Raw genomic sequence first — 19,557 nt, forward strand, 5'->3', positions numbered from 1 at the left:
AGGGGATCGAGTGCACCCTCAGTAAGTTTGCAGACGACACCAAGTTAGGTGGGAGTGTTCATCTGCTTGAGGGTAGGAAGGCTCTACAGAGGGCTTGAGGGTAGAAAGGCTTTGCAGGTCCTGCACTTGGGTCACAACAACCCCATGCAGCGCTACAGGCTTGGGGAAGAGTAGCTGGAGAACTGCCTGGCAGAAAAGGACCTGGGGGTGTTGGTCAAGAGATGGCTCAATATGAGCCAGCAGTGTGCCCAGGGGGCCAAGGTGGCCAACAGCATCCTGGCCTGTATCAGGAACAGTGTGGCCAGCAGGACTAGGGAGGTGATCATCCCCCTGTACTCGGCACTGGTGAGGCCCCACCTTAAGTACTGTGTTCAGTTTTGGACCCCTCAATACAAGACAGACATTGATGTGCTGGAGCGTGTCCAAAGAGCAACAAAGCTGGTGAGGAGTCTAGAGAACAAGACCTATGAGGAGCGGCTGAGGGAACTGGGGTTGCTTAGTCTGGAGAAAAGAAGGCTGAGGTGAGGCCTTATCGCTCTCTGCAACTACCTGAAAGGAGGTTGTAGGGAGGTGAGTGTAGGTCTCTTTTCCTTAGTTCCAAGTGATAGGATGAGAAAAAGCGACCTCAAGTTGTGCCAGGGGAGGTTTAGATTGGATAGTGTGAAAAATTTCTTCACCGAAAGGGTTATCAAGCATTGGAACAGGCTGCCCAGGGAAGTGGTTGAGTTGCCATCCCTGGAGGTATTTAAAAGATGGGTAGACATGGCGCTTAGGGACATGGTTTAGTGGTGGACTTGGCAGTGTTAGGTTAATGGTTGGACTCGATCTTAAAGGTCTTTTACAACCTAAATGATTCTATGATTATGCTTTATTAGCAGCAATTATGCTTCAGAACCGTGAGTAAGCACATTTTTTAAATCAAATGCCTAAACTATTACCTCACATATCAATGAGGGCAGTATCACCCATTTTAAGACAAAAAAGGCCAACATTCTTATGAACTAAAAATGATTGTCAAAAGTCATGCAATGTCTCTTATACAATGACAATTATGAACCATAAACAGAATTAGCCTAAACCTCTAATGACTTTGGTCCCACTGTTTCATTATATAACATTGTACGCTCTAAAACAGCTATTGGAGCACAAGCTTCAAAAAGGATGCTGACCTTTGTGCAGGTTTTTGAAATAGCGCAGAAGAAATCAAACTTGGTTAAAGCAATGTTTTTATGTAAGGAAGGAAAGAAGGAAGACACTAAATACATTAATTTCTTTTAGGATGCTGATCAGTATCAGAATATGAGAGTGGGAATAATAATGTTTCTGGTAGTGGAGACATATGAGGAATCATTTAAGGACAGACAGGTTTGAGAATCTGCAGGGCACCCTTAACACGAGTCAAAAATCCAGGATGGTACCAGTAACAACATCAATACACACACTGCTGCAATTATGCTTGGAAGACTGAGGACTTTCATTTTCAAATAACATGGGGTTAGTGACATTAAGCCCAATTTTTTTTTAAGTAGGATTTACTATTTCCAGAATTCTCCCTGAATAGGGCACAGCAGCCTGATGATGTCAAGAAAGGCTTATGGAGGCAAAAGGGAACTGAGCAGAAGCAGCAACAGCTAGCTCCTATGGTTTTTTGCAGTGAAAACATTGTTAGGCTAATAGTTAAAACCCCTGTCATAGAGATATCAAGTAAAAGCATCCTAATGCAGAATTTTAAAATTCCGAAGTACTGTGTCAATTTAACTATTATGTTTTAACAAATTTTTTAGGAGGTGGATAGCATTGCCACTGGATCAAATTAATGGGTCTAGTGAAGGGACAACAATTGAAATGGACACAACCAAAACCAGTATTTACCCACTATTTTGCAAAACAAGAATCTGAAAGAAACACCCAGGAAAGGTAGTGCATGGACATCTTGCGATCTACCCTCAGAAGAGGCACCACAGCTAAATCCTCACTGATTTAGCATATAAGAGGACAACATCCACAGATTGGATAGTTCTTATTCTCTGAACACAGAAAGGCTACCGAGTATAGAGGAAAACCAGAAATCAAACAGGGACTGAATTTTACTTACTGTAGTCAAAGGGGTTGGTGTAGGTATAGGAAGCAACCCTGCGCCAGGCATCAGGCTTGTCACAGTAGGAGCAGGCGCCAATAGAGAAAGGGCTTTGGCTTCATCTGGGATTTTACCTGAAGAAGCAAATGAAAGCATTACACAGAGTTAGAACACTACACAGATGTTACTCCTATGATTTTACAATTACCCTTGCATTTAAAAAAGTAATAAATAAGAATGATTCTATCTACCATATCCTTACAAAGAAACAAATACGAACTTAAGTATTTCCTTTTATCCTGCTCTACTAGGAAAAACAAAAGTGAGCAAAACTTCAAAGACTAGCAATCTCATTAATGGATTATTATTTTTAAAACTGAATAATGTACACAATTATTTAACACTTTGAGCTATGGGTCACCTGTACTGGAAACTTAATGTTCATGAACCAAACGATATCAAGCATGGACGCTTTCCCAGGGCGGTGTTTTCACGGTGATCGAAAGTTGTTTTACACATGACAACCGTTCGTGTTGGCTGCATCACTAATAGCACACAGAACATCAGATATAGAAAAGAAGAACATTTTTTAAAGTTTAATCCCCAGAAATAGCAAATAACCAAATAAGTTAAAAAAAAAAAGAAAAAAAGAATTTTAAAAGGTATGTGCTAACTGAAATTAGTGTGCTTTTTCCCCCTCTGGTGATTTTTGACGTAAAAATAAATAAAAATAAAATGAAATAAAACCTAATGTGACTCCATACAAGACATACTACAAGTGAAGTTGGGAGTGGAGAAAGGGAGGGCAGAAAAATTCAGATTTGTACTGTCTTACATTCTGGGTCACCTCAGTTTTTCTGAAACTGATAAATTAGCTTTACATTTACTGAGATTGAAGAAAATCATAACTGATCAGCTAAGCAAGCTATATTTTCCTAAAATATGTATTTCCTACTATTTCAATCACATTGTATTCCCTGACATGCTAAAAGTTTAATATCTAATCTGAACTAAACACAGGTTTCATTCAAAGTTAGTTACAATTAGACTGCTAGATGACCCCTTCCAAAAAAAAATAATCTTCAAAATAATCAAAAAATGTAATAGTTACAAATACAATTAAATGTATGTATTAAATTTTAAATGCAAAGGGACCAAAACTGATACAAACATTAAACACTGAACTTTAAAACTACAGAAAGGAAGTTCTATTTATACTAGGTATCTATGATCTATTCAAAATTACTGGTGTAACTGTACATATGCTATCCAACTGAGCCCTTTGGTATTACCCTGTGCACTTTAATAAAGTAAATGCTTTCATTTAAACACTGTTATAAAAGTCAAGGTATATACAAATATTGTGCCAGTGGCTTTTAATGCTTTGGTTCAAACTGTATATGTTTTAACTATAAAACCCCTAACTTCAGGATTTAAAAATTAATATATAAATATTGTTATCAAAAAGCAAAATATTATATAAGTTTCAAAACACTGTGCAATTTTATCTATACAAGTTCCAATAAACCCCACAGGAATCATGCTACTTTAAAAAAATAAAAAGACAGAAGTGTTGCAAACCTGTTCTACAGATCCACAGCAAGGACTAGGTTACAGTTGTATTTGACCAAAGGACAAAAAAAAATCTAAATGAAAATTAATTTTTATGTAGCATGGGTGGAATAGAAAAGATAAAATAACAGTACTCTTCTTTTTTTTTCTCATGCCTCCTATTTAGATTTATTGTATTTATGTTAAGTTTTGAGACATTTTGCTCCTTAACATATAAGAAGCCACTTGATTTTGCTATCTAAAGAAGAAACATAGGAAAATTAATAGCATTTAAGAATTAACTGTGCAATTATGTCTTCCAGGGCTTTTATAAAAACATGCATGAATCTGAGTAATTGTCACAATGTTCACCACTCTTTACAGGTCTCATTTTGAAGTCAGGCATGCAATGAGAGGTGTACCTGATTTGCCTGACTGCTCGTGAGAATCAGGTACCTTGCTTCACATCCTGCCTACTATGTAGCTAACTAACAGGCTTCCAAATACACAGTTCTGGCAACTGTGCGTGCAAATTAGGCATACAATTATATACCACTTCTTCTGAAAATCAAAATACTTAAGTGTTTTGAAATGATTGATGAACCAGACCTTATCCTGAATAGCCAACATCTTGCAATTAACTGGATACTCATACAGGTTTCTACAGGATCAACAGACATGGCTCAAGTAAATCCAATGGCAGAACTAGCTCCTTAAGTAGGGCATCTGCATTCTAATTGAGATCCTTGGTCAGTAATGTACATATGTGTACATGTGTGTAAGCATATGTCTAACTTAAGTATGCACTTACAGCAAATTCAATATACGCTTAACCAGATAAAATTAAGAGATGCTTAAGGCATTTAGCCCTTTTAAATAGGAACTGAGTTATGCACATAACAAAACAGACAGGGACTCAGGTTCAAAAAGGTACTTAAATACAATTCTAAACTTTAAGCATATGGGTCATCTTACTGAAATAATTGGAATTATTCATTTGCTCAAACGTTGCTTAAGAAATCAACTGAACACTTTCAGTTAAGTAAACTATTATAGTAGTTCAAAAATTAATAACATGCATATCTATAAAGTTAGCAGCATTATTTCCAGAATACTTGTGTCCCTCAACAACATAGTGTTCTATTTTAAATACAAAAATCTAGTTGGTCAGTTCCATGCCACAAAGACCTGCTCATTTATTTTATTCAAGAATGAGGAAGGGTTTATCTCTACAGACAGAACCGTGAAAATTTGCCTGTATTTTCAGAGATGATCATTTATTTATTCTTCACTTTGCAAAGGAATCTGGAAGCAAATGTAGGTTAGCTCTGCATTGCCTAGAGATACCTTATGCTTCTTCAGAAATGTACAGTTGTCCTAAATATCAGTTATAATTGTTACTTTTTTGTATCATCAAAGTGATTAAGAGCCCTAGTCAACATTCTATATAAATCTATATAAATCTAGTCAATACCAAAATCCATTTTGCTAAATGCTGAATAGAAGTATCTGTGTTAAGCAGGTATTAATCACAGTGTTTTTATCCCCCTCCATGTGCTCAGAAGAAATTAATTTCTTACTCTATAATGAAATTACATGATTAATCCTCTCCTCCTCCTCCTCCTCAAACTGCTTCAGCAATAAGTACATTTCTTTTAAAAATACTTTCTGGTTTTATCTACTCAAAACATAATTAAAGGAATTGTTATTTTCCTACTATTTTAAATCAATGGAAAATGCACACTTACAAATAAAAGAATTTCTGTGTCATCCAATTCATGATTCTTATTGGATTTAGCAGTAGAGATTAAAGAGATTACAACTATTGGTAATTACCTCCACTGGCACAGCTAAATCCAACAGAAATCACGAAGCAAAGCTCCTTCCCAGATGCAGTTCACAGCCTGGTGCATTACCAGAGTGAAACCAATTGGTCACAATGCAGCTGGCTGGGAAGAGCAATGCCTGAGGATTAGACACACCACCTGGTCCAGCTCTTCTGTTTCAGGGCTTCCATTTCACAAGAAAGAAGAACGAACATCATTTAGAGATGAGAACCTTCTCAATCACTCCAGCATGAACTGCCAGGGCTTCTGAGATTGAGAGATGACACTTTTTTTTTTTTTAAACTCTTATTGAAATAATCACTAGAGCATATAAAAGTGCAATACACACATACACAGAACTTTTCAATCTTCCCACAAATAACAGTGTTAAAAGACAATGTGCCTCACATAACACATTCCAACCAAAACCTCAGGCTGCATTTGTACTTATGAGTGGTAAACAGCTTTTTTCTAAGAATTACAAAAACAAAAGCATAAAATCTTACTGCCACTGACCTCACTGGAGCAAGGTTTCATCAGAAGCAAACAAATATTTCGTGACATTCAATATTCATGAGAGTTCAATATCAGAAATAATTACTTTAAACTCTTCATATTAGACATAAATAGAAAGCCTTCTTTTAAACAGACCATGCAACCTAAAATATAACCACTCTGCTGAGAAGAGGAAAAATAGCAGAGAAAGATCATGATTTCACTTTGTAAAGTTACTTTCTCCAGAAAGTAAGTTTCAACTGTCCTGTTCCAAGATAAGTTCATAAAGCATAATATATGAAAGAATGCATCTTAAAACTGATATATTTTTCACTATTCCAGTCTGACACAATGTGCTCATCTGTTTAATTTAGATGCTTAAATGTATTACAAACCAAATTTATCCATAATTCACAGCATAAAACTTAGTTAATCATATTCTAAATTCTGTGTATACCATCCACGAGCAGCTTCCGGTCAACTTCAAAATGAAACACTGTGAACCCTTTACAAAACATCATTTTATCAGACTGAATTACCAGTTCACAAGTACAAGGGAAAGAGATTTAACAGAACAAAACAAAAAGGGGAAAAATAAAATAAAAATAAAAGAAACAAAGGAAAGAAAGCAAAATAAAATAAAAACAGAGACAGGGCGTCCATCTTCAGCAGGCCAGACTTCGATCTCATTTCCCCCATGAAGGTTTCACTTGGCGGCAGGTTTAGTGGCATAGCAAACAATGCCTAACTCAGGCAAGTGTAACAGGTCTGCCTTGGCCAGTCTAGTCATCTAATAATGCACAAATATCACACAGAAAAAACATACAAAACCAAATTAATAGTCAAAATCCATCTGCTAGACAATGTGGACATAAAATTTAGAATAGTTAGGGTGGCATCTTTGTTTTTCTTTCAGCCTTTGCGTTCTCAAAGTATAATGTTTAAAGAAAAACATACCGATACACACAAAAGAAAGTCACGTTTTGACAACTCGATAATGTCACTTCATTTACAATTACATTTTTTAAATTGTTTATTAAATGTCACAAAATTATCATTGTTTTCATTGTGTAGTGATTCCCTCCTCTTGATTTACCTTGATTTACCACTGTTTAAATACACTCAAAATTTCAGATTTTATTCTGGTTTTTAAAACCAAGTTTTCAGAGCTCTGTTTTACCCCTCCTCTATGTTTGGTTCAGCACATGAAATGTTTTATTGCTGGCACCGTTGACCATGGATGGAATTTAACCTTCCAGTAGAATACAGCCATTGCTACTTTTAAAGCCTGTGATACACTCCACTGACTCCGTTAACAATGATACATAGTGAATAAAAAGTGTTGCACTGTGGTCTCCAAAGCGATGCTTATTCCACAGAATAATTTCCTCAGAAAGTTAAACCTATATGAATTCACATCTTTACAAATTAGAAAGTTACACGAAAACAGCATTCTGACTTTAGAAAAAATTTGACCTCACAACCCAATCACTTGTTCACCTGATTATGCATAAATCTCTGTGTGGGGGTCCAGAATGATCTGGAACAGTGACAATTTTTCTGTAATACATTTTCTCAGAAATGCCTAATAAGTCAGCTACAAACAGGGTTGGAACAAGATTTTTCATAACTTTGATTTTATTCTCCTTCCACCCATTCCACAGTTTGTGGTTTAAGAACAAGTTCCAAAAAAAAGCCAAAAAGCCCCCAAAACAAAGCATAAAAGCAAATAAAAATCTAGGCTTCCCAAAGACTTATTAAAATGCCCATATTAACAAGGCTACAAGAACAGACAGTATGTTGTAGGCCATTTTAGAGTCTATGAAATTTTGGAGACTTGTCAGAGTTTGCTAGGAACACCCCAGACCATAATTATAGCAGCACTAATCTCATACTATCCAGATCATGAGGTGGCGAACATGCCAAAAAATGGTACTCTGGGCCCACTGTTAACAAACTCCAAGAAGTCAACAGTATTTTTTGAACCAAAACCCGACTCTTGCAGTTACAAAACTCCTGGTAATAGGAGATATTTCTGGACTTGCTGCAGTTTATGGATCAATCATTCTAAATATTGCTGTTCATGGCAAAACAGCTACCATGTTCAAAGTGAAGTTAGCTTCACTCCACCAACTGGAACATTTCCACTCCAAAGAGGCAAAAAGTCAAGATCCAAATTGGCAGATGCTCAATTCCCACAATGATCCCAATGAAGTCAATGGGGCTCTGCCTAACTCCAGTGATCTGCCTACAGTAGAGTCATGCTTCATAGAACTGTATTCAGATCTGGGATGGTATACTAACAATAAGAACTACCTTGTATTCAACACATCAAAACCATGACCTCAAAGATAGTTAAAGGAACAATTGTAAATTTAGTATTCACCAAGCATTTTATTTTATTAAGAGTTATAAAAATATTTTACACTAGAAGCATTCTGTACAGCTGATTACATTTTTAAAGAGATATCTAAAATCAAAAAGGAATATCAGTATGCATAAGAAAGCCTTCTTATTGCACACAAATATTTTCCACAGGAACAAGAAATGAAAACCAAATTTTTTTTTTATTAAACTAGCAGGTAAACATTTATATACAAACAGTAATTATCACCACAAATGCAAAATATTTTAGATTAGATGAATCTAAAATGGCCAAGTGCATATATCATATGTCTACAAGATTGAATAGTCTAAAAAAATGGAAAAATAATTAGTATCTTAAAAAAACAAACAAACAAAACCACAACAACAACAAAAAACCACACACCAAGGGCGATACATTAAGATCCTAACTGCAGTGTTATCAGTGCCAGGAAATTGCCTGATCTTTTCGGTGCTCCATTGACTTCGGTGAGAACTTTGTGTGGGAATAAGCTTGCCAACACAAACCATATTGAAGGGAATTATTTCATGTTCTTTTCCCCCAAAATATGTAATAACTATGGAAAACTGAATTATCCTAATTTAAATCAACTATTTTTTTCTAATGATGAATTTCAAATAAATCTATATAATTGTGTTTCTTCATTCAATTTTGTTTCAAGACTTTTTTTAAAAAGAGATAAAATAAAATAACAACAGAGCACCACCTCCTTACATGGAAAGATTAAAACAATTAGCAGACAGGACAAAGACCAACATTACAGAAGAATGTCTAAAATACCAACCTTCTGCACAGGGTACAACTATCAAAGCTCTGTCAATAAAAACCGTGTTAGTTAGATGCTGGGCCACACCAACACTCGATGCTTCACGAAACTTAATATAACATACTTTGGAGGAAAAAGCAAGAGGTGCGTTGCTGCAAGATAAAAGGAAAAAAACAATTAGCCATATTAAATAATTGTATGCATGCATTTTCAACTATTATTTCTTAATTTAAAAAAACATAGGTTTTAGACTTCCTGGAAAAGTTACACAAAAGACAAGACTATAGAAATTTACTAATTTGCCTACTTACTATGTCACTAAAAAAAACACAGCGTAGTCCCTCCTGCTTTTTAATGGAAATTTACAGAAGCCAAAACCCCAAATTAACAAGGCTGATTTTCTTTACAAATCTTGCTAAACATTCACCAGTACATTCCGAATTACTATTGTAAGTAGCACATTTACTGGACGCATTTGTTGAGTAAATAACTTATAGTTTATCTTTTCTTAAACAAAGATTATTTGGAGAATAAAGTCAAACAATAAGCCCGGTCATTTTTTAGTGGGTCCTTCAGATATTAGCCCATATTAACTGATACTCTTTCTTAGGCCTTCACAAAAGAAGTTTTGTTAATTCATATAAAGATAAAAGCAGTTCTTAAGAGGTCTTTCAAACGTTAGGTCTTAATTCACTAACGTAACAAAAATCCTTTTTATCGTCTGCCTTAGTTTGGCATAGTGTAGCACAGGATAACACTGGAGGAGGTAGGAGGAATTCACTATTAGGCTAGAATAAGGAAGAAAATTAAAAATACATATGTTGGGTAACTTGCTTTTCCATTAGAAAGTACACCAACAGAGATGTCAGAAAGCACAATACGTAAACTTTGTAATCTTGATCAAAAACGAAATTTGCTTTAAAAAATATGTATTCCCTATTCAAGGTTTATACATTTTATAGAAGCAGTTTATTTCTTCATATGAAGTAAGTACAAGTGAAGCCTTCAAAGACAGAATACAATAGGATATTGCTGGAACATCAGCAAGTTCCATTTGAAAAACAAAATAAAATCTGTCTCCTAGCAAAGCAGTAAATGACAGAAAATATACTGCATGAACTGTTTAATCCTGACCCTCCCTCAACTGAAACACTTGTCAACTTTCTGGAAGTACCAGAAGCAGTTCAAGTATAGCCCAATCCATCTTGTAGTCCCTCAAATTCCAAGCAGGTACTCCCAAAGTTGTTGTATGGAACTAATTAGGCTTTAGTATTTACATACAAACTCAGAAGTTTTAGACACATTATTTCATCATATTAATTGCATAAATGAACCAGGAACTTAGTCTGAGGCACGCAGATTGGTACATTTCTGGTTACCAGAAAGGTAAGATCTGGGTAAAATATCTAGAGAGCCAGACAATTTCAGAATGGCAATCAGAAGCATTTATGATGTAAAATTCTGTGAAACTGGAGACATTGAGGAAGCAAAATAAACAGGGAGAGGGAGAAACATAAATATGAAAAATCAATCTTATACAATTTAGAAAAACATTGCAAGGTGACTACATTTCTTCTGTCCATTTAGTTTGTCTGTAGCAGACAATGTTCCACAGTTTCAAGCTTTCACGTTCAGGAAGGAAATAAATGTATGTCCTGGTTTGAGTGACACAGGACTAATTACTCTTTCAGTAATTTTACTTTTCAGTAAGGTCTCTTCTAATGCTGGGGAAAACTGCATTTTTAGAAGACTCTAGTGTCTGAATTCATGAAAATATTTACTTTATAGCCAGCTATGGTATGTGGGTTTCAAGGTCTCGGTGTTGTCGAGCTAGCCAGGTGCAGGGATGAGGAGGAGTGAGGCCTGGGCACTTGACTCAACCTGGCCAACAGGATTATTTCAAACCATAAACATCACATTCAATATAAATTAGAAAGTTTGCTGCAAAGTGCTCTCTCTCTCTCTTAATGGCTGCAATCCTGAAAACTTCTTCCCCCGGTGCCAGACCCCTGAGGCCTTCCCTTCCTCCCAAAGCCGTAGTGCTTGCAGTGTCTGACATTTGCTGTCCACTGCTGGGAGTGCACAGCTTCCTGCTGATATAATTGGCTGAGTATAATCCTTGTATATTTTACAAGGCTTGGTATCAGGATCAATACTGGTTCTTTAGTATTATTAATGTGAATTATTTAGTCTTATCCTATTAAATCTGTTTATATTTCAACCCTCAGGTTTCCTTGTTTTTTCCCTGATTCCCCTTCCTGGGTGGGGAGGGGGTCATCGGGTAATAGAATAATTGTCTAAACAACAATAAATTGTTGTGGGTTCTTCAAACCATAAAAATGTATAAAATGGCTTCTGAGCCATCTGTAAGGTCTTGGTTCAGCACACTTTCCATCAGAGCTGACAAAGAGCTATATCTTTCTCAGTACTCAGCAGAAATGTTTGCATACAACTTGTAATCTTACATATTCTGAAGAGTCAGACTTTGCTCACTGCAAAGATTTTTATTTTTTTTAATGGTCACAAGGGTTTTTTTGTTTGTTTTGGTTTGGGGGGGTGGAAGGGCATCTGTGTGCATGGGTTTGGGGGGAAGGGTGTTTTGGGGGTTTTGTTGTTGTGTGATTTGTTTGTTTTTAAATACACATGCCAGTGTTACAACTAAAATGGCTGAAGCCTCCACTGAAGATTCTGTGGTCCAGACTTCTAACATCTCTTAGCTTTCTCCTTTTTTGTTTTCATTGCTAACTCAAAAACATAATTCTGTTCCAGGCAGTTCCAAGCCCCATAAATAATCCTTATAAATTTCAACATCTATAGAGCCAGCTATGACAAGTATATTTTTTATAATATTTCTGTAAGAAAGGCAGGTATTGCTTTTGCAGAGGAGAAAAGCCGTTTCCATCAGAGGTGGCATGATAAGGGAATGACTAAGACAAAGAGGCTCCAGCAGAGGCTTGTAGAACATCTCTCATCACACAGACAAAAGGACAAACTGATTCCTACTGGATTAGTGTCTAGAAGGGGAGTCAAACATTTAACCAGGGCTAATGACATTGAGCAGTCTTTTACCAAAAAGGAAAGAAATAAACTAGTCAGATAATCCCTTTAGGTGTAGCATAAGGAGAAGTAAACAGAGGCAGGACATCCGGGAAGGATTTTAGGCGCCTCGAACAGGCTGTGAACCCTGGAGTGCCTAACCAATGGGAAAAAACAGGGGAGGGAAAAATTCGGCCAGGATTCGGAAATAAAAAGGTGTGTTTCAAGAACTGAAAGTGTGCCTACTTGCTAGGTCACCCGCTCTTGCAAGAACGTGAATAAAAACGTGCTTCACAGAGGATTCTGCCTGAGCCTATTTCATTCGGACTGGAACTTGTTTCTCACAATTTGGGGGCTCGTACAGGAGCAGAAGTCGTCTTCTTGGGAGTCCCTGTCACCGAAGGACGGGAAGACGCGTCCTGTTGATTTCAACAGTCTCGTGGATCGTCGGCAGGGATTCTGGGAGGAATCGACTAAGATCTCGAGACCCAGTTGTACAGCAGACTCTGTGAACCCCAGGGGGAAAAGGGATAGGTGCAGTAGGCACAGAGAGTACGACCAGGCAACTCCGTGCACAGACCAAGGTAAGAAAAATCGGACTGTTAAAGTATTGCCTTGGTGGTCGGGGACATTCTAAGGGACTTGTGTGTGAGTGACTGAGACGTACTGCGGTACGAAGCGAGTGTGGAATCTGAATCTGTGGTTCTGTAGTCCCGCGAGGGGCGCAGCTGGAGAAGGACAAAGCAAAAGGAAGGGATGTAAGAAAAGTCTCTGTTCAGAATGGGAAATAAGGATTCTAGGCCTAGGGATGAGAAAGGGGATACTAAGAAAGACCCCGGGAACATTTCCCCAGACAGTCCTCTAGGGGAGAATGTTGAGGTTTTGGAATGATTCTTCTTGTACAAGGGATAAAGATAAAAAGAAAATGATTTGTTTTGTTCGGACCGCGTCCCGGAGGGGCTGGGGGCGGACGGGGGAGGGGGCCCGTGGACATCCTGGGGGGGGGGTCTCAGGGGTGTCCTAGGGGGTCCTGTGTCTGTCTTAGAGGATCCCAGGGGTGTCTGGGGGGGGCATCCTGGGGACATCCCTGGGGGTCCCGTGTCCATCACGGGAGATCTTCGGGGTGTCCCAGGGGGGACATGTTTGCATTTGCATTTGTTTGGACCAAAGAACCCATAAGACCTCCTAGTGTATTTTGGCCCAAATTTGGATCTGATGAAGACCGGGTCTGTCAGACTTTAAACATGTCTGTGAATAATAAGGAATAATAAGGAATTAGAAGAAGGTGAATGAATATGCTTTTTGCTGGGTCAAGATGAATAGATTCAGGATTCGGGGACGCCCAAATCCATTTTATATGTTCCCAGCCCAGACTGTCGGTGATGTTTCAATCGACAAAGAAATTGAATCCCCGAAGTGGGACCCCTTAGACTGTTACTTGGGGGCGAGGAAGAGGGGTGAATAACAGGGGACGAGGACGGGGAAGAGGACTGCCCCGACCACTCCTACCGGCAGCTCGAGGTTCACCGGTAGGGTGTTATCATTGTGGGATTTACAGAATCCCCTAATTTGTTTGGGCAAGTGTTAGAACAAGTGCTTGAACAATTCAGCCCTCCATTGGGAGTAGCCCTGCTTCAGTATGTGGATGATTATTGGTATCTGGGGAGGAAGAAGGCAGGGTAAAAGAAGCCACGAATGGGTTACTGAACTTTTTGGGACAGCAAGGTTTGAGGGTCTCAAAAAAAAAAAAACAACAAAAAAAGCCCCATAAAATTGCAATATGTGGAAACAGAAGTGAAGTGCTTGGGACATCTAGTCAGTGAAGGGAGTAGAAAAATAAATCCTATAAATCCTGAGAGGATCAAAGGAATAGTAGACGTACCTCTGCCAAAGACCAAGAGGGAACTGAGAAAATTTTGGGGGCTGACTGGGGACTGTAGACTGTGGATAGAGGGGTATGCTCAAAAGACTAAAGGACTACATTCCAAACTGTTAGCTGAAGAACCAAATGTATTGGTTTGGACAGAAGAAGAGGAGGATTTAGTGGAAGATTTAAAACAGAGCCTAATCAGAGCTCCAGTTTTAGCCTTACCTTCTTTGGAGAAACCTTTTCAACTATTTGTAACTGTAGACAAAGGGGCTGCGTTAGGAACTCAAGAGTGGGGGGGATAAGCAGCAGCCAGTGGCCTATTATCTAAACTCTTAGATCTGGTCTCCCGAGGGTGGCCAGGGGAATGATAGAAGTTAGCACCCCTCACCAAGTAAAAACCATTTTAGCCCAAACCATGGGAAAACGGCTAACCAATTCAAGAATACTGAAGTATGAAGGAATTTTAATTGAAAAGGATGATTTGATTTTAACTACCAGCCCTTGCCTTAACCCAGCGAGCTTTTTGTGAAAAAAAAATAGAGGCAAAGGATGAAGAACTTACACACGAATGCTTAGATGTAAATTGAGTACCAGACTAGGATACAACCTGACTTAAGGGAAGAACCCCTATCTGGGGGTCTTCATTTGTTCGTAGACGGTTCTTCAAGAGTGACAGAAGGAAAGAGGTGTAATGGATATGCGGTGGTGCATGGAGTGAGTCAACTGTGGAATTTGGATAATGAGGTGAAGTCTCTGTGCTCAAAGAGCAATTAAGACTGGCTTTGCTATCTCTTGTGCAGCCCAGGGGAGTGAAGGCCTGTCCGGCTATCACAGGATACATAAATGACAAATGACGGGGTAGTCTTGGGGAGCCAGGACAGCCCTGCTTTTCCTCAGCAGAGACAGTAAAATCAAGATAACAGAGACCTTGTGTAGCTCTTTGTTTCCTTGAGAGGCTCCCATGCCCGGTAATTGACCTTTGCCTCATTACCTGTGAAATGCATATTAAAGTTGACACCCCTGTACATGCTAATGAAGATTTTAGAGATCATGCTAAACATATATGACTATAGCACTCGTCTCTCCACCCAAATCATACTACACGTCACCTAGGGGAGGGAAACCTCGTAATTTTGGGGATAAAAGGATGGAGAAAATGACTGTTAAATTGGGAGAGAAGAAACTTGATACCTGACGGGCCAGTCCATGGGCTGTGTTCTCTCCCTCCACCCCAGGCAGGGACGCCTTTCTGGGTAAGCGCTGCGCCTTTCACCCTCTGGTGAATGTTGCCCCGGGTTGTTGTACTATCATTATTTTTGCTAGCAATATTAACCTTAAGTAATTAGCGCTATTATAGTCAGTGAATTTATCAACGGCAATCTTGAATCTGCGACTGTTGCTCTCAATAAAATAACTAATTTTGATTATTTGTGAATCTGATTCAGTGGAAGTCCTTTGGTGGGACTCTGATAGTAAATCAGTGAAAGTCCTGGGACACTGACAGACAAGTATCAAAACTACAGTCCTTTTAACACGACACCAACAAGTAAAAGCATCTGAAAAATTACCTAGTGCATGGTCTGCTCAAACATGTGAGATGTATACCTTAAACCAGGCACTTAAATTAACTGGAGAAAGGGGAAGGAACAATATATACAGACTCTCGCTATGCCTTTGGGGTAGTACATACCTTTGGTAAAATTTGGGAAGAATGAGGACTAATAAATAGCAAAGGGAAAGAACTTTTACACTAAGAACTTACAAAGCAGGTGTTAGCTAATATATTAATACCAAGTGAAATAGCAGCTTTACATGTTACAGGTCACCAGAGAGGCAATTCAATTACCGCAAGGGAAAACAGATTGGTGGACAAGGTGGCAAAAGAGGCGGCCTTGGGGCAGGAGAAGCAATGACAGAAGCAGGGGCAGTGGAGAAATGTGGTGAATGGATTCTGGCTGATGGAAGGGAAATGGTCAACAAACAATGAGAGAAATAGTGACAGTGTTACAACAGGGAAGCCATTGGGGATCGCATGCAATGTGCGAATAGTTTTGTGGAAGTACAAGTGCTTTGGCATATACACAATAGCCAAACAAATTTGTGAGGGATGTATTATTTGTAAGAAAGCAAACAAGAAAGGCTTGAGAAAGCAACCTTCAGGAGGAGGAGAGCCCAGCTTGAGACCGTTCCAAAGTATACAGGTAGACTTCACTGAACTACCACCAACAGGCAGGCTAAAAGATCTTTTAGTCCCGGTGGACCGCCTTACTGGATGGGTGGAAGCCTACCCCTTGGTGTCAGCTACTGCAGCAGGGGTAATTAAGATAATACTAGAACAAATTATTCCCAGATACGGGTTAGTGGAGAATATAAACTCAGATCAGGGCAGTCATTTTACTTCTAAAATCCTTCAAGGAATTGTGGAAAGTTTAGGAATAGTGTGGGAATTTCACATCCCCTAGCATCCCCCATCATCAGGAAAAGTTGAGGATGAACCAGACCATTAAGAGACCGTTGTTGAAACTGATTTTAGAAACCAAATTACCATGGACTAAATGTTTACCAATAGCATTGTTGAGGATCCAGACTTCTAGAAAAGATACAGGTCTCTTGCCCTATGAGATGCTTTTTGAACTACCTTATATGGGTAACAGAGAAGACTTGCCCACTTTTGAAACTAAAGATGTGTTTCTTAAGAACTGTATACTGGGGTTGTCGTCTTCTTTCTCTCTCCTCAGAAATAAAGGACTTGCTCAAACTCCACCCATTGGAATTTGCAGTCCATGCCTTCCGACCAGGAGATTGGGTCTTGATCAAATCCTGGAAGGAAACCAAGCTCCAACCAGAATGGGAAGGCCCGTTCCAAGAGTTACTGACCACTGAGACTGCAGTGAGGACGGCCGACAGGGGTTGGACTCACTACACTCAGCTAAAAGAACCCGTTGAACCCCCACCAACAGATCCAGTGGAACAGTGGACTGTACATTCTACTGACAGCCCGCTGCGAGTAACCCTAAAGAGACAATGAGCCGTGGGTTAGGGCAGGATGATCCAGTCGGGAGATATAAATCTGTGTACGGCATGAATTTTAAGAAGCATTTTGCGATGATACTGGTCATAGGGGTGGTGTTGTACGCCTAGATCACATACGAAGTGCACACCCAGATTACCCGGTTAGACCTACCATAAATATCACTAAAGGAAATACCCCACAGACTGTACGCTTTGATGCCTGTCAAGTACTGAAGTGTGGGAATCCAGAGGCCCAAAGATGGTTGAGTGGTGAAAACAAGTTACCTGTGCCCAGAAACTTGGAGGGTCGCAGAGGGATATCACGAGGCTACACCTTGTGACCAATGGAGTGTGGTGGACCACCCAAATTGGAGGGTGGACCGTTGATAAGTGGATCAAGTCTTATTATTACCCTCTCAAAAAGAAAATACATTTTTACAAAGGATCACCTTCCCCAGAGTGTGGCCTTTTAGAATGTAATCCTCTGTTGATAACTATAACCCAGGGGGATGATACGGCTAACCTAATGTATGGAATAGGAGCAGATGTGTCTGGAAGAGATCCAAGGGGAAGATTTAGAATAGACACACTGGAAAATAGCAGTTAAGCAGAAGGGACAACTATGACTACTAAAACTCCCAGTAATACAACAGTAGGAACCACTGAATGATCCAGCTTTGGTAACAGTTACTGAGATTAAAGATCTTAGACAAACATTTGGGATTGAGACAGGGAACAGTGAGACAAATGCTTGGGTAGAATGGGTAAAATATACCGTTAGTAGTTTGAACCAAAGCAATCGCTATGCTTGTGCCTCAGGAAGGCCCACAGCACAGGTCGTCCCTTTTCCCTTAGGGTGGACGAAAGATTCCGTAGGGATGTGGTGTATGATAGCATTATACCAAGAAAGGACCGCCTGGGGAAATGAGACCTGGCATTCACTTTCCTTACTGTTTCCTGCCTTGGAATCTAGGGATGTTAAAGTGCCACCAGCATTTTCCACAGCGATTGGTAACCATCCAGCGTGCCTCTCACGGCAGGGTGTGAAGGCTGCCAGACCTGTGGGGGGATTTACCCTGTGCACTGAAACTCTGAATGTGACCAAGGATGTGAAAGGAAACTACTCAGCGATACGAGTGCCTCGGGTGGATCTCTGGTGGTATTGTGGAGGGAAGACCTTGCGATCTGTGTTGCTGGCTAACTGGAAAGGTCCATGTGGAATGGTACAATTGGCAATACCATTCACCCTAGCATTTGAAAAAGGAACAGGAACCCTGATCTCAGGCAATAGAGTAAAAAGAAGTTTGGGTGTATCCTTTGATGAATGGATATATATAGATCCCATTGGAGTCCCTAGAGGAGTCCCAGATGAACACAAAGGAAGGAATCGGATAGGAGCAGGATTCGAGTCTGTCTTTTTCTGGTGGGTAACTATAAACAAAAATGTAGATTGGATAAATTATATTTACTGTAACCAACAGAGGTTTATTAATTATACCAGGGATGCATTGAAAGGAATAGCTGAACAATTGGATGCAACCAGCTGAATGGCATGGGAAAATAGGATCGCCCTGGACATGATCTTAGCAGAGAAGGGAGGTGTGAGCATAATGTTAGGGAATTGGTGCTGTACCTTCATCCCCAACAATCCAGCTCCAGATGGTACTATAACTAAAGCCCTTCAAGGGCTCACCACTCTAGCTGATGAGTTAGCTGAGAACTCCGGAATAGACACCTCACTGACAGGTTGGCTGGATTCCTGGTTTGGGAAATGGAAAGGTATGGTGGTATCAATATTGACTTCTCTTATAATGGTAGCGGGAATGTTAGTGGCTGTAGGATGCTGTATCATTCCCTGTGTGCGAGGATTAGTTCAACGATTAATTGAAACTGCCCTAATGAAACAAATGGAAGTAGACCCTCCCCCATACCCTGGGAAAATGCTTCATCTAGAATAAAAACTCTCAAGAAGAAGAATAATGTAACATCATGCTGTCAGCCCTAGAGGCCTCATATGGAACCATGCCCTAGAAATGCAAAAGACAATAAGATTATGAAAAAGGAAAGGGGGAAATTGTAAGAAAGGGAGGTATTGCTTTTGCAGAGGAGAAAAGCCGTTTCCATCAGAGGTGACACGATAAGGGAATGACTAAGACAAAGAGGCTCCAGCAGAGGCTTGTAGAACATCTCTCATCACACAGACAAAAGGACAAACTGATTCCTACTGGATTAGTGTCTAGAAGGGGAGTCAAACATTTAACCAGGGCTAATGACATTGAACAATCTTTTACCAAAAAGGAAAGAAATAAACTAGTCAGATAATCCCTTTAGGTGTAGCATAAGGAGAAGTAAACAGAGGCAGGACATCCGGGAAGGATTTTAGGCGCCTCGGACAGACTGTGAACCCTGGAGTACCTAACCAATGGGAAAAAACAGGGGAGGGAAAAATTCGGCCAGGATTCGGAAATAAAAAGGTGTGTTTCAAGAACTGAAGGTGTGCCTACTTGCTAGGTCACCCGCTCTTGCAAGAACGTGAAT

The 19,557-nt window shown here is 39.4% G+C and overlaps 1 protein-coding gene across 7 annotated transcripts in view; it reads right to left on the reverse strand.

Moving 5' to 3' along the window:
- LOC128902108 (splicing regulatory glutamine/lysine-rich protein 1-like) overlaps positions 1–19,557 on the reverse strand; it is a 58,869-nt gene that overhangs the window by 31,200 nt on the left and 8,112 nt on the right. For 2 of the 7 annotated variants that reach the window (XM_054184489.1, XM_054184488.1), the window contains exons 2-3: positions 9,120–9,253; positions 2,096–2,211 (exon numbers count right to left, since the gene is read on the reverse strand). In XM_054184489.1, coding sequence (XP_054040464.1) covers positions 2,096–2,211; positions 9,120–9,253 — 250 coding nt within the window. Of the gene's footprint in view, positions 1–2,095; positions 2,212–2,498; positions 2,623–5,464; positions 6,740–9,119; positions 9,254–19,557 lie in introns of those variants that run through there. The other 5 variants (XM_054184493.1, XM_054184492.1, XM_054184491.1 and 2 more) reach the window with 5 other exon arrangements.

The sequence above is a fragment of the Rissa tridactyla genome, chromosome W, assembly GCF_028500815.1.
Source record: "Rissa tridactyla isolate bRisTri1 chromosome W, bRisTri1.patW.cur.20221130, whole genome shotgun sequence".
In the NCBI taxonomy this organism is placed as follows: domain Eukaryota; kingdom Metazoa; phylum Chordata; class Aves; order Charadriiformes; family Laridae; genus Rissa; species Rissa tridactyla.